We start from the raw sequence: 16,736 nt of genomic DNA on the forward strand, positions 1-16,736 counted from the left end.
GGTGCCTATGTGGTGCCTATTAACTTCGCCGTCTAAAGTCTAATTATACGTTTCGAAGTTATAAATAGCGTGACAGTTCCATATTACGCTTAATGCTAAAAGCAAATTTCTTTGGTAATAGTTAATAATTAAATAATATTGTAACATTTTTTTTTTACTTCTGTAGCACAGGTTTTTACCTAGCTCGTAAGTCAGGGGCTTTAACACCTATTTTGTACTTGCTTCTGTAAATAAAAATATCTTATTTTATTTATTGATTTTTATACTATCGATATATATAATATTTAAATACTTATTTACTTAGAAATAAATGCACTTACTGGAATTTGAACCAAGGACCAGGGGATTCATAGGAAGGTCCCTACCGGCTAGGCCAAACCAGTCGTCACTTACTACTATTGCCGAACCAAAAACAACAAGAGGTCCCCCCCCCCCATCTACTTCTTTTTTAAGTCGGTTATAAACAGACATAGAATTTTTCGTGTCAAAAACGAGTTCTTGACAAAATGATAAGTATTTAAGTCATAGATTAATAAATAATTAAAATATTTAGATCAGTACGGTTTCACTCACTATTATTTTTAAATAATAGTGAGTGAAACCGTACTCATCTAAATATTTTGTAATATGTCTCACGACAAGTTCGAATAAATAATTAATTTCATTTCAAGAATGCAATTCAATTACAAATCGATACAAATTTTCCTTATTACATACATATATTAAGTACTTAAATATAAAACGAAAGCTGTATATAGTATACAGTTCCAAAATCATATAAAAACTACCAATAACAAAGAAAATAGACGTGCGCTGCATTTTGTGTTAGTTCGAAATTATGTATAACGTCAATCACTCGACTATGCGATAAAAGTTCCATGTCTGGGGCCCGTTTATCAAAAGCTTGTAGCTTGTAATACAAGTGGAAGTCCCTTTTTGACAGCTTTTGTTAGAAAGGGACTTCCACTTGTAATACAAGCTACAAGTTTTTAATAAACGGGCCCGACATGTAAAACTTATAATATAAATGATCACGAGAGTGTGAAGCAGCCGCTGGAGCGCGCGGGTCACGTAGAATTATTTACCACTTTAATACCTCCTAAATTCTTCTAAGTTTTATATATTTCATTGCGCTACAAATCATATTTTTCATTACGCTACAAATCAAAACAAATAAAATAAAAATTAAAATGCAAATAAAGGTATCAAATAGGCCTTAATTAATGACTGGTGGAAGAAGCACTAAGTGAAACACATTGTATCTTAATCTAGTGTGTATTATTTAGTCTCCTAAAAAATAAGAATGCATAATTCTAAGTCTAGATCCATAAATTGTTTTAAAACCTATTCTTAAACAAAAATGACGATAAAGATCGCCAAGTCAAACAGCCAAATAGTAACAATAATAACCAGCGGCACTGAGTTAAAAGAATAGCAATCTATTAACTTTGGAAGATTCACAATTCATTTTTTTATTAATATATACGGTTGCGTAGTATGTAATGAGCATGCTTGGAAAACTGATTTCCCACACTCGTTTTAAGTGTTTTGGTAAAATCGTTTACTTTTATCGTTTCTTTTTCATTTTATATTGTTATATGTCTACTTTCTTGAGCTCTCGAAAAGAATATTCAGATTATAAGCTCATGCGATTATATCATCGATAATAGTTCCTCTGGCATTTTTATCCTGAAACGCTAGGTTTTTAGAAACCAGAAAATAATATCAAGTGTTCGAATTTTCCATTTGTGATTTGTGTTATGAGGCCTCAGCCGGATGATAATTCTACTTTTATTCCAGCCTCTTTCGTAAAGGTTGCGATAAAATCGCAAACGAAAGATCACACGCTTCAATCTTTTCCCGCCGGTTAAATGGATATGGATGGACGTAGATGCTTATCAACTTTGACGAAGTGATTAACAAAGTCCATTTTCACAGGATTGTGTTACATCCTTGCGCTAAATGTAATACCAAACTAGTGCTTGAATAACGTTTTGTTTCTATTAATTAAAAAATGAATTGTGAATCTTCCAACGTTAATAGATTGCTATTCTTTTTACTCAGTACTGCTGGTTATTATTGTTATTATTTGGCTGTTTGACTTGGCGATATTTATCGTCATTTTTGTTTAAAAATAGATTTTAAAACAATTAATGAATCTAGACTTGGAATTATGCATTTTTTTTTTTAGGAGACTAAATAATACACACTAGATTAAGATACAATGTGTTGCACTTAGTGCTTCTTCCACCAGTCATTAATTAAGGCCTGTTGGATGCCATTATTTGCATTTTTAATGTTTTCTTTAATTTGTTTTGATTTGTAGCGCAATGAAAAAGATATACTTGCTCGTGGCTTATATTTAAAGTAAAAAAACATTGCGAGGAAACAAGACTTCCATAGAACAAGTTTGGGAACAAATCAAATTATTTTATCCGGCCTTCACCACTGGAGGGCTTCGTCACTTTTTCTTTAATATATGACATCTATTACAGTTTTTAAGACTTCCATAGCTTAAAACAAAGACGGAATGTTTCCAGATGACATGACTATAGCCCATAATTCTAGTTTCTACACGAGTAGTCCAAGAAAATGAACACCTTTTTATTGAGAATGCAATGAAATTATCCCAGCACGTGACAGAGGGCTCGTAAATCAAGGGAAGAGAAAATAATAAATGGCTAGGTGACCCGCCCGGCGGGCGCCAGGGTGCTGATAAGACTGTATCGTTTATTATAAATACAGATAAAACCTGGTCTAACTGTTGATATGTGTATTAGTTTGTATTACTATGTTCTAAGGGTTTGATCTGAGGCTATTTTAAGCCATATATAAGAAGGTTTTAATTTTATTTTATTTTAGGGACTTTATGATGCTTTCAATATCGTCTAGCAAATACATTTCGGACAAGCCTATCGAGCTTCATTTGAGACTATTTCACTGACTCCTTGGTACGATTTAAAGAAACGAAAGGTTAATTATATAATAACTACTTTAAGTTAGCTATTTATAAGTTGTCTTATAAGCGAAATTTCTGTAATTTCTTAGACAATCTGCCAAAATATGTTATCTAAGTGATTGCTTCATGATTGCTCAATTGGACAGCTGCGGAATAAATGTGGGTGAATTTTTATTTTTACATAAAAACGATTTTTCTCCGCACGTTTTGGATTCCCTTCAAACAAAATGAGGGAGACAGCTAAAAACCAAAGCCTAACGGACATTCATGCCGTTGAATCATCACTAATCACTAGTCACTAGAGCAAGTCGATAGAAACGGGAGAGGAAGGTAAATTAGTTGAACTACCCGTGCGAAGCCGGGGCGGGTCGCTAGTCCTGTAATAATATATTAACTTTAGCGTTGAGGTATGTAGGTCCCTACTCTTGATAAATAAACAAAAGGTTTTAATATTCATTAACACTGTTCCTACATTGACGCTTTATTAATTTATTATCATTATAATTCGACCATTTTTATTAAAGGTGCCAGAAGACGACGAAAAACACAAACTAAAATATATATTCCAACTGCAATTTAAATAAAACAATGTATCTTGCTTGTTTAGGTAATTAGTAGCTGCAACAGTAAACGCTCATTTGTTTGCTCTCCAATATCCTAATTACTAAGACTGCAGCAATCACTTACTAAGCACTCCTCTGGGCTTAATTTAATCGGGCCACAAACACCGTGTGCATTCATAAAGGAATATGCATTTGCATAAACAGTGCACAGTGTAAGCCCAACAATCTCCCGACTCATGTAAATGTCGGCACGGAACAAAATTCCCTTATAAATAATTTACCAGCACGTGAGATCCAGCACTCTTCGAACTGTTTTCATGATACGTGTTATGTGACCAGATGAAAGTGTTACTTAAATTTGTGTCTCGCGGCGTAAGATCGTATGTCCCGGAGATTAAAAGATAGCGGCGTGAAACAGCGATTTCGTGGTTGGTCCCATAGTAAAAGTTGCTCAGTAAAATCCCAAAACCACACTGTGCACTGGTTCAAAAGTTTAGGTTATCTAAGCTATTTGCACGCGGTTTCAAGACACTTGTGATAGCGAAGGATTAAAAGGGCTAAACATGTTTATCGTGCTTACCAAAGGTGCTTACTTTAAAGTTGTACTACGTAGGTACAGTAAATGAACTGATTAACGTTAAATATGGGGGTGGCAGCTGTCATCGCATAGAAATTGTCAATCTTTTCAAAGGAGCAAATTTTAACGATCTATGATGTCGTTGACACTGTCTCAGTTTAGTGCAACCGGCCGGTTTGGTGTGGTGAAAAAAAAAACTCCACCAACCAAGAAAATCTATATATAGACATTTCTTTTTTGTCTTTTAATCTATATAAAATATAAGTTATCTTCTCTACTTAGTCCCGACACGATGTCACGCCGCGCTAATCATCTAAAGCAATATATTTTAGTAATCAACTGGTATTTAATTTAGGTATACCTACTCGTATGAACATACATAGTTCTTTTGTTCATTTGGGGCACTTTTACCTACTTATCGACTTGCTTAGACGCGCGGATGACGCGCAAACATATTGTTTTGCGCTAGGACCCTTAGCTATCAAATATCGGCATCAAAAATACTTACTTTTTTCTTTTCTGTACTTAGGAGGTAAGTATATTGTGTCTTATATTGTTCCAAGCTTCTAGTAACTTGAGACGTGTATTGTTCGAGACAGCACTGCTTTATTGTGTCAACACAACTCCTGCAAGTTTCTGAAACAGCAATTAGTGAAGGAATACTTAGGGAGACGATATTTTCTCTAGTGTTTAAGTTCCTCTTAAGTTTATTCAAACTTTGAATATCAAACCGTGATATTATCAACGATATTGTGCTTGAGAAACTACTTAAAACTATTTCATAGGAAATTTTAATTAATTCAGCTGCTAACTGTACGTTAAGACCCCGTGGGTTCAGGTTCTTCTCTCACTCTCACTGAGCGTAAGCGTGAACGAGATGGCGGTGCGTGCCCGGGATCGCGGATATCGTGTTTTTGAATTTTAATTTTTTGTAAGTTTTAACAAATAAAAAGATTATCTATAATCTATTTTAGAAGCAATTTTCATATTTTTAGGTTTTGTGCAAAAATTGTTCCAAATAAAGTATATTTCATCATCATAGGTGGTTAGACCTGTTTGTGATTTTTTTTTCTATTGAGGGAAAGTTAAGAAATCAGGTTTCGCATCTATAAACTTAGAGAAAGACCTCAAGATTGCTTATTAAATTTTTGGCAACCGCATTGTGATCTAAAAAAGCACTACGATTTTTCGAAAACTGCTGACTGAACCTACTTCACCTGAATATACTTAGCAAGAGCACTTAATAAATAAAAACTTCGTTATTAAGAGAAAAATTGAAATCTACATAATTAATTCAGAGTACGTTTTAATAAAATCTATTGCAAAACAAGAACGAGCTAAGTAACTATTTATTTGTTAAAGCAAGAGTAAATACTAGATCATGAAGCGGCCGAGATTCCCTTAACACTAGTGTAATAAAACGGCACTAAACCTTTGCTCTTAAAATTCCAGTTTATTAGGGTCTAACGATCTTCATTACAGTCCTTTTTACAAGGCGAAAAGCAACAATGAAAGAAACGAATTGCGGCTGGGAAAATGTTAATTTTATACTTTAGTCTTTCCTATTTTTACATTTGCGCTTCGGGATTGTTTATTTTTTACCAGTGGTGCAGTTTGTGAATAAAAGTAATGTACCTACAACCGATGAAATAAAACTTTCATGTGTAAATATTGCGAAAACCGGAGACAGTATTATTTATAATCGATTTTAAACACCCACCTTGACGCTTTTCTGTTTTTCCCCATGCTTGACTGGTAGAGAATTAAGTCGGCCTGTTGTACTCTTTTTTATGTGCAATAAAGTTTAAATAAGTATAAAATAATGTACTATATGCGTTTACTTTCCGATTGTTTACCGTATTTTCGTTTTCAATAAATGTTACGGCCGGCGTTCGTCGTGGGATAGACTAAAGGGGTCCACTGATTACCAGTCTGCCGGACGATATCGGCCTGTCAGTTGTTCGGAACTGTCAAATTTTTGTTTGAACTGACAGGCTGATATCGTCCGGCGGCCTGATAATCAGTGGGCCCCTTTAAGCTCGTACCCCTCTTACCAAATTTTATATCATAGGTTTCATACCATCAAAACAAGAAAAAAACCTCAATGCGCAGACGTTCCCCTAGTTGATGTAAAACCTGCGCTTTCCTAGATCCAAGAGAAAGTCGCGTTGCAAAGTGTCTCAAACTGAAAAACCGCGAAAGAAATTCTTTCAAATGGGTTTTTGTTTAGCTATATTATATCTATGTATGGAGTGAGCGCTCTAAGTTTACTTAATTACTACTGCAAGTTAGATGGTTTTTAAACGAATTAGGTACCTAACTACTGATTACTATCTTTGTAACAAACCGACTTACAAAACAAAATGAGCCAATTCTGCATTGATTTTGACGTTTTTTTTCATTTGTTAATATACTTCAGAAGCGCATTCAGCTCGTTTTTGTGAACTCTTTATACTTTTAATTCAATTCTATTCTATTATTTATTTTGAATAATTTTGATTCATACAGTGTTAGTAAGTACAACAAAACTTAAAATTAATTAATTTAAATTAATTCATTAATTATTTAAATTGTTAATTTAAAATTTTAGGATAAAAAGAAACATAACATGTAGTTAATTATTTTCCTGTAATACATGAAATGAACTCTTAAATTACTGTGATCGTTAAAAAACTTTTTAAGAAGTGGAAGGCTTGAATATGCTCATAAGGGTACAGTCGAGTTCATAAATATGTATACATTTTTTCAAAGGTGAACAAATGTATACATATTTATAAACGAGACTGTACAGTAAAAAATAGATTTTAAAGTTCATCTATTATCCACGACCACGGAAAATAAAGCGTAACGGTATCTCATACTAAAACATTTAATTTACCAATGCAAAGACGTATTACTCTATAATAATATGAAAACTCCCACAAGTAGGTAGTTAGCAACAGATTGATGCAACAAGCCTCATGAGCAAAACAAACATACAATACAACACCATGGCGAGTGATTGATGCTTGAGATCTGTTCCCGTCACATTGCCGTCATAAATATTAAACTACTAATTTTCATTGCTGGCTAACTATGCATTACCGTACCTACTAAGACAATGACCGAAAATTATGCAGGCAACAATAAATTCTTGGATGAGAAATTTTGTATTTTTTACAAACATTTTTCCAAAGCACATCGGTAACTATACTATAGTACACTCGCACCATTACACTGAAACTTATTTGTAGAGATTTTTAAATGTGTTATTGATAAAGATTTTCTAGTACCTATTTCTAGTACCTTCTGTATATATCTTGATCTTAATCTGCGCAAATTTGGAGCTGGAATAAATCGGCGATAGACCGAGAAGGGCCGAGCATAATGACTTGCTTTTGTATTAGTGCCCATTTGGATACATTGCGCCACCCCAGTTAGGATTTTAGTCAAAACTCTTTGGTTGGTCTTCACAACGACTATATTATTCCACTGAACCTAACTATACCGATATATTTAATCAACTAAGCTGACATATTATTGCTACGATATTAATCTTAGCGATATACATACATTAAGACTCCCTTTTTCATTTTCTAAGCGGTACTTTTTTGTTTCCAGGACGTCATCCGTCTGGAGACTCAATACTGGTCGTTAGTGGAGATCCCTCGTCAAGAGAAGGCGGAGACGGTGCCGGCCTTCGTGCTGCGCGCGTGCGCCATCATGGAGAAGACGCAGAAGTCTGGAGAAGGAGTCAAGACCTCGTCTAAGCTGGCCGAGGAGGCCGCTGATCGGAGGGACAGGATAGAAAGGCTGAGTGGTAGGTGTTTCTGTCTGTTTTGGTACCCATTTGGAAAAAAGTCATCAAACTCATCAAGCTGTTACAGGACTCTTAAGCCGCCGGACGATATCGGCCTATAGGTTGTTCGGAACTGTCAAATTTTTGTTTTATCTGACAGGCCGATATCGTCCGGCGGACTGATAGTCAGTGGGCCCCTTTAGAACCTCTGGTGGGATTATAGGTAGAACTAGGTTTTCAAGTCTAAACCAAATTCTGTTTTGATTTCGAGTGGGCTGGGTATACGACTAAATCATCGTTCTGGATGAAATTTTGTATTACCAAAGAATATTTAGTCCTAGACTACACACACTACTACATTCACGTAATAGTATTCAACGATTGAAATAAAGTAAAATACAGCGGCATACCGCACGGAGAAATAGTTGTCAGAGAGCTTATCCCGGCTTCTGAGTAAGTCGAGCGATCTTCTCTAAATCCTCCATTCCCTCGATATCACCCTAAAGAAATTCCTATTAATTTTCTCTTTTCTTTTATCATGAAATAACATTATGAAAAACGTTAAAAATTTTCACTAAGAAAGTAAAATCCGCAGATGGTCGGATGAATTGCGCTACGGAGCAACCAATAAAAGTTTCCAAGTATTTTCTTGGTTTGCAATTTTCTGCCTCCCTAAATCTCATTTGCGGGTAGCAATTCATATACATAAATCACATAATAATAAAGTTATTAAGAACTTACTGTCCGTATTGCTTTTTACATATAGGTATTTATTTTAGGTTGTAGGTTTTATTTGTAAGTATTGTTTTCTATAATGGGGTGTGCAATAAAGAGTATTTGTATTGTATTATATTTTATTTGAAACCGAGAATATTAAGTAAGGTACATAGGATCAGAGGATAATTACTGCCGTGAAACCGTTTATTTGTAAAAAAGCAACATCATCCTCCAAAAGTCTTCGCAATTTCATAGAACGAACAAATTGGGCAATGTACAACGTTGGGAAATGTTTTCTTTTAAAATGTTTTCTCAAATGTAAACTAAGCCCCCATCTAATTATGGCTCAAAAACGTGAGCTCCCAGCCCCCAGCTTTACATTTGGCCGGCGCCTGCAGCGGCACTCTTGCAAAAATAAAGTGTTGCCATATGGACATTAAATTTGCCTAAACCGCCTCCGATAACAAGGCTGGCCCGCAGCCAACGTTTAGCTTTCTAACGTTTGTTGAGAAACGGGATCGTCCCGGGTCTAACAAAGCCTAATTACATTCCGACACCCGGGACTCGCGTTATTATTGATTGCAAGAACAAAAAGTTACAAGTAAAGTGGAAAACTAATTGAATTAAAATTGAATGAGTTTGGGGATCCCGAGGTAAACAATCAAATTGGCGAACCCGAAACAGTTGTTTGCAGAGGACCGCTACGTCAAATGGCAAACAGTCTTAACTTTAAACGTACTAATGTGGTTATACGTTTGCCAAATAAAACTGCTCGTCCCTTTGCATGTTAAAATAGCTCTGAATAATAATTAGACTTCGATAAAATCGTTATTTATTTTCCAGTGCATATGGTGCTACTTTACCGCACTAATGCGATAATTAGCACATTACGTAACTATGTCGAAAATTTAAAGGGCCATATGTACTGAAAACGTTGTACGATATGCGAATTTCCTATGTTTCGCACTTGTATAGTAATGTACTTACAAGGGGGCCACGTTGTTGTTTAACTCCTCGTTCCAATATTAAGAGGGTTAAAAAAACTTTGCTACCGACTGCAACACAAATTTTTCACCACACCAGCTCGGGGGAAATACTTATCATTCAAAATCATCACTTAAAATTAAATTTCACTAGAAAACAATTTTGCCACTCTTGTGGATAAAATGCAACTTTCTTATCTGCTTTTGAAGAATAAAGAGAGCCTTTACAAGCTGGTGTGATGAAATGTTTTTCCATATTGTCTTGCTTTATAAAATAATGACGTTTTACTGACGCCATTTTCAGATATGACAACATCCCAAATAGAAGCCGAGAATACGCAGATGACAAATGACCTGTACCGCCTCCTGAAAAAGTACACCGGGTTAAGAAATCTTATAAGAGAATTAAAGGTAAGCTAATTTAAGACCTGAATGTATTTAAACCGTAATGAGTAAAGTTTTAAAGTCCCGTGACGGCAAGTCAACAAGCTGAAACTTTATAAATTTCCGACTAACCAGTTTCGGGTCGAAGGCAAATATTTGACTTCAACATCAACACTAAACATTTATCGTGTTTTAGCTTGACATTTAAAACTTTCTCTTGTTCTATAGAACAACGTAATTTTGCGAGAAATGACCAGCAGATATGTTTTATGTACAAGCGATGAATAGAATACTTTCCAATAAACTGAACGCCAACAGCTTAGTTGAGCGATATTTCATCACAGTGGCTTCAGTCAAAGCAATGCAAGTTAAGCTTGAGAGACGTCTCATTGACGACGCGATACAAATCGCGTCTTCCCGCGATAAGCGTCCTTTGTGTGCGGTAGCTTTGTTCGCCCGTTGCCTGCCTTTTCTGTGCCACCCGCTTGTACCGCGCTATTTTGCACGGCATATATTCTTTCGGTAGATAAGTTACAGTTTTTTAGAGTTAAGTCTATTAGTACCTACAGCAAAAAGTCAAGTAAAATTAAACTTAATAATGATACCTCATCTCATCTTATTAGTCTGTAAACACTTCAGTATTATTCGAACGTGAGAACAATTTTCCGAAGACGATGCAATGATTTTTCAATTAATTTGTCAATTTATTTTTCCAGTCAGAGTATGTAAGCACCAAAGTGTACCCGATGTTCCCTCGGTACACGATGCTGAAAGACATGATAAAGGACATCATGCACGACCCCGACTACATGGAGGTGTGCCACGAGGTTGACCCATAGCGCGGGGTTCGCAAATAAATGAGGCGCTCTTTCACCGACCGCGCGAGGTCGAGTCGTCGCTAGCGGGCGAGGGTCAAGATCAGGAGGAAAAGGGTCCCGAGAAATCGAACCTGAGTTATTGGAGGGGTATCGGCAACAAGTCGTTACATTTTGGTGACGGGCGGTGCTGTGGCGACATGCTGGCGGCGGGGAGTGCGGCGAGTACTCGTTTATTTGCGATTATTTGTTGTTGGACTTTGTTTAGTGTAAGCTTAGATTGGAATTAGTGTACTCGTCCTTCAAGAGCCTGTGAAGTTTCTTCTTCTTTCCAAAATTCTCTTAAATGATTTTTCTGTTTCGTCATTTGGGACTCTGACTTTGGAGATCTTTCGATATATTTATCTGCTTATTCATATTCCTCTTACTAGTTCCATTTGTTGATAGTTGACGATTTTAACAGAGATATAAAATAATAATGTTGTTTTACAAATAGACGCAATTTAACTATTTTTAAATAGTTGTACACTTTGAATACTATTATTAGTTATGAATTGTATGTTAGTGCGATGTTTTAAATTAACTATAATTTTGTTGTATTATCAGCAGTGTTTTAGTTTAGTAAATATTTAAGATGATGTAGGCAAAATAGTTACTAAATTGAATGCTAATATAACTGCGGATTTTGATATAAAAAAAGATTATGATTCAACACAATTAGATAGAAATCATGTTAATTGGAGCTTTGAAGATAATTCATGTCTGTCTATTTTATTGCTATTAATGCAGAGTATAATAGCCTTTGCGAGCTTTCCAAATATAACTCTACATAATCACTACCTACGCAATATACATATTTACTCAACATATCATATTCTATACAAATATTCAATCAATCTACATTCTAAGAAACTTTACTATTTATCAAATCTTCATAATCACAAATTATTAACTACTTATAATTGTAAGGAATGTTAGAACTATTGTAGTGGTATGTGCGTGCAAGAATAAAATGCCATTGTATGTGTTCATCATTTAAATAGATAAAATATAAATACCCTCCACTGTATTCATATTTGCTCTGTTTGGTTTCATTTGGTACTTCATGTGCCATTGGTAGTTAGTACATGTATTGTCTTTTCGTCAAATGATAGTACTACTTATTTTGTTTTGTATCTTTTATTGTAAAATGTAACATTTGGTTCAACATTAAATAGACGGTTATAGTATGAAAAAATCATGTCATGAATGAACGTAAGCTGAATTTGAATAGTTTTGGTACAAATGTATTTAAATACTTGCGGTATCCTCGTTACTTAGTATAAAAATATTGACAAATCGAGTATTTCTACAGATAAAAGTTTCTAGTTTGAATATCATTTTCTGTAGAAGTATATACTCGATTGTGCTATACTTAATTGTTTAAAAATGCAGTGCGTTTATGGATTTGGAGCATATTTTGTATTTAATATCAATAAGATTATCGTTAGGAGAATAGAATTTTAATAATTTGTAAACTGTGATTAAATTTTGATTAGATAGCTTGAACTACGTAAGTTCTTGAATATGCCAGAGACTACTTTTATGTGTTTGTTTGTTCCTTGTCCTAAAATCTAAATCTGATAATAGATGAAATAAATAATCTGTTCTATCGCGAATCATCGGAAAGTATGACTTAATATAATTGAAAGATTTTTAATGTTTAATGTTACTTCTGTTCTCAATTTTCATCCAAATTGCAACTACAATGAAATTAGTCTTTGGCTCTTATGTCAATAATTTAAAGTAATAAATTGCCAAATTATAATGTTGTTCTAAAATTCGTGTAAGACATTAAGCTCAGTATAACGTAAATAGTGTAGGTATAAAATAAATGTTAAACATGAAAGCGAATAGTGAGGCCGAATCTTTAGATATAAGATAATGCGAAACAATGTACCTAATTCATTACTGATACTAGGTGGCTCTGGTAAATTTATGTTGAAACAAATTACTTTGGAAAATTGCTGTTATTAACAAAATATATCCTATCGATTGATTTCTTCTCTTGATAAATTTACATTTAAATAACACACAGCAAAACAAGAACCCAGGGCCTATCAAAGATGACAGTCGTTGATAGCAAAAGCCAATAAAATAGTCACGTGACTTTTCGTAGCATCTGTTACGCAGCGTACTACGTAGGCGAACAATAAGCGAACGCGAAGCGAAGCGATGCGGCGCCGGGTGAATCAATCCTTTCCTATGATACGTATGTATAGAAGTGTCCTACGTGGACGATCTCGTTGCGAACACGAACGCCGTTGGCCCACCTCGCCGCGCCGCGCCGCCCGCGCCGCTTCGCTTCGCATTCGTAAGATGCTGCGTTATCCCGATACACTATTTTATTTTCGTTTGTCGTCTGTCAATGCACATTTGTCATCTTGGCTATACCTCCTGCGGGCTCCGCACGGTCGCATTTTTATCGCCTGTCACCATGCCTGTCACGTTCTAACAAGTATGTAAGTGCGAAAGTGATAACTGACAGGCATAGTGACAGGTGATAAAAATGCAACCATTCTGACACCGCAGGGAAAGTGAGCCCAAGGTGATTGATAATCGTCAATGTTTAACACTAATCGATAAGTAAAACAAATGACCCTTCCCGTTATCGTTAGTCAACTTAATATTTTATTTTACTTTTCGATTAGCGTGTACAATTAACGATTCATCTTGACTGCGCATCCTGTATGGTAAACCAGCAGGCCTGAGAACCTCTATATATTTGATTGATTTTCGAAAAAGAAGGGTAGCAAAAAGAATTATGTCGATCAAATGAAATGCATAAAGCAAAATTTGTACTTACACAATTTTCCTCGGTAAAAAATCTAATATATTTTACCAGATCCACCTTGCCTGTAGAGACTCCTACCTATCAAACCCTTTGGCTACCTAACATTGAACCGAAAATGTATAATAACAGTTTTAATACCATACCAGCATGGCGTAAAGTTACTCATATTGGTACGTTTTTCAATATTATAAATAATAACATTTTAACTTTCCTACGGGTTTTCCGAGATCGCATGATTACCTTGGTCAGTCTCAATTAGTCACAGATACTAATAATTACATAGGATAGTCTTCAATAATATTTACAACTTTTCTTAGTAGGTGCTTGTTATGTAGGAATAACTAAAGCTTTATTTGTTAATAATGTTTGTGTTAAACATATGGTAGTGCAATTAGTTGACTACTCCTTTGACCGTCATCGCGTCACGCGTAATCGTATAAAATGACAATGTTAAATGAACTCTATAGTGTAGGGTAGGGTAGGAAACAGTGGCTCAGCTCGAACAGTGGCTCAGTCGCCCCAATATCGTCTCTATCAAAGATAGATATAACTCCGTAATAGATGGATACAGTCTAAGGAAAAAACGTGCCTCGAAAATCACGAAAATTTGATTCTCTATCAGATGGCGCCACTACCTTTGGCCTACTCTCGTATAGAGGGCGTTGACAGTTTCGTTTGTTGGGTCAAAATCATAAAAATAATTAATGCAAATAATTTTTTTTTTATCCATATTTAAATGCATTTTATCGTATTTTTATAAATCTTAATTTTTAGTTTTAAAGTATGTCGATAGATGGCAGTGAATTTACTGTGGTTACAAAATTTACTATGACAGTACCGCTCTATCCTATTATATCCTCTTTGCCTCTATCATGTTGGAATTAGGTTGAGTGAGCCACTGTACCCGGCTATTTTTTTCCTAGCCACTGTTTCCTACCCTACCCTACTCCTACAATATGATCTGCAAAATAAATCCATCGATTTACCAAAGAATCGACTCGAAGAAAAATTCACTGGCTTGTAATCTTGGAGGATATAACCGCCTTGTCCGTAACTTTCTGTACAAAACAGTCTGCCGATTTTTGCGGGGGAGGGGCACGTCAAATGTATACGGGACATGCCAGATAAACGTCAGTCCATACAATTATTACCATTGGTCATAGTTTCGACAGAGCGGAACGCCTGTTAATGGCTACTCCGTTTGGTTCACGGTTATATCCTTCAAGCTTGAAATGGTCAAAAATAAAATAAAAAATCTATAAGTGTTTATGTGTGTACCTAGGTATATTATTTGAGTTTATGTTTTAAGAATTTAAAACGAATACACTTAAAATAAAAGTTGTGTTTAGAGCAATTAATTGACATCACCAATATCACCATCCACTTTGGTATATAACAGATGTATATGGATGGGGAGTTAGATGAGCGTAATAAAATCTATTTGATTTTATCAGTGCGTCTTGCGCGTCAAAAACTTAATTTCTGCTGCCACGTGCGGAAACTATTAGCTATCTTCCATTCTCGAAAATGTTCTACATATTGAGTATTTATGTTTTCCATGAAATGTAACATGTAACTAACACCTTCTTGTAATCAAAATAGAATTTGTTAAAAGATGGTGGTCAAAGGTATGCTTATTAATAATATTATATAGTAGATAGTTGCATTACATATTAGCTAGCTATATTAAGATAATGTTAGAATTACGTTTTACCATGTAAGTAGTAACAGTTGAATCTATTCTTAAGAAATTTAGAATACGGCGTTGATTTAAAATCATAATATCATAAAGGATACTACATTTGTATAGAGGAGCAAATTATTAGGAGGAGTCCACTATCCTCCTAATAATTTCTGATCAAAGAGGTCTCATTAGGATCAGAAAACATTCTGTCTCTAATATTCTGCCAGTTATCGTCCTAGTCTACGGCTCATATTACACATCACTATTATCTTAATATTCCTAAATATATAACTGTATCGTGATACGTGAATAGTGAATACTTTAATATAGCTCTGTCTGTGTAAAAGTCAAAGTAACATCAGAGATAGGTTCTTGTTCTTACCGCGAAAAACGAAAATCGAAATTTCATTATCGGCCTCTTTATCGCTTCAATATGCAAGAGCGAGGCATACCCATAGGTAGAGAAATTTCGATATTTATACAAGTTGACGTTACATAATTTGAATTTTATTCTATATAAACGCAAAACGCATAAATGGTATTCAAAATAATTTAAGAATAGATTCCACCATGGTATAATAATAATGGATTCCACTTAGAAATTAATATGGGATACTGCCATTGAAATAGTACGGATATGGTCTAGTTATAGAATTATGGTTTATTTATAGCTAATGGGTATTAAAATATGAACAATACACATATCTTATGGCCTGGGATTATGGATTTGGTCCGCGGCTTGAGTTGACGTTGGCATTCGTCTCCATGTAACATGTTGTTTTCTGGCAGCTTTTTCTTTTCAATTACCTAATTTAGGTTTCTAGAGCGGTAATCAGGTTTTTAAATCTGTTATGGTTTTGATATTGATGCTACTCGATCGTTCGCGCAGTTGATGCGCGCGATATGCATTGCGAGTCGCATCATAAGCTTCTCGGTCGCACTTTTATAAAAAAATATGAAATTTGAATACCGCTTCTGGCGAACCAGTCCACGTATTTCTTTGTAGCTAATTCTGTACCTATACCTACTGTATTTATACTAAGAAGCGTATTAACTGTATTCATATTTATTATTAGCACGTATTAGCATTGAATGATTGTGTCTATGACACATTCCTTATATTGTATTGTATGGTATCTAGAAGAGTGCCATCTAGGTACTTTGAACTTAAGCCGGCCGTTACCATTGAAATTCGCATATCAAAACCCTGCGACATAGAAACCTGCCGGCAAAGTGATATCCATTGGAATTTCAACGGCAAAAAGCCTGAAATTTAGCACAATAAACGTTTTTTTTTCTAATTTGCTAGTCAGTAAAACTGACTTGTGGTCTAACCATAACTTTTGAACCAATAAGTATTTAATTATTTTATGAGATTATATAATATATCGTCCTCATCTAATATAGCCGCTTTACGTATGCTTCCTTGTTGTTTTAGGAACT

At 34.9% G+C, this 16,736-nt stretch overlaps 2 protein-coding genes across 2 annotated transcripts in view; one reads left to right on the forward strand and one right to left on the reverse strand.

Annotated features, from left to right (window-relative positions):
* LOC134743779 (uncharacterized) overlaps positions 1-13,288 on the forward strand; it is a 198,933-nt gene extending 185,645 nt beyond the window's left edge. Inside the window, exons 5-7 of the mRNA XM_063677433.1 lie at positions 7,700-7,898; positions 9,882-9,988; positions 10,678-13,288. Coding sequence (XP_063533503.1) covers positions 7,700-7,898; positions 9,882-9,988; positions 10,678-10,800 — 429 coding nt within the window. The 3' untranslated portion in view covers positions 10,801-13,288. The remainder of the gene's footprint in view (positions 1-7,699; positions 7,899-9,881; positions 9,989-10,677) is intronic.
* LOC134743744 (uncharacterized) overlaps positions 1-16,736 on the reverse strand; it is a 467,732-nt gene that overhangs the window by 110,389 nt on the left and 340,607 nt on the right. The gene's annotated exons all lie outside the window — the stretch shown is intronic.

This window comes from Cydia strobilella, chromosome 8 (assembly GCF_947568885.1).
Source record: "Cydia strobilella chromosome 8, ilCydStro3.1, whole genome shotgun sequence".
Classification (NCBI taxonomy): domain Eukaryota; kingdom Metazoa; phylum Arthropoda; class Insecta; order Lepidoptera; family Tortricidae; genus Cydia; species Cydia strobilella.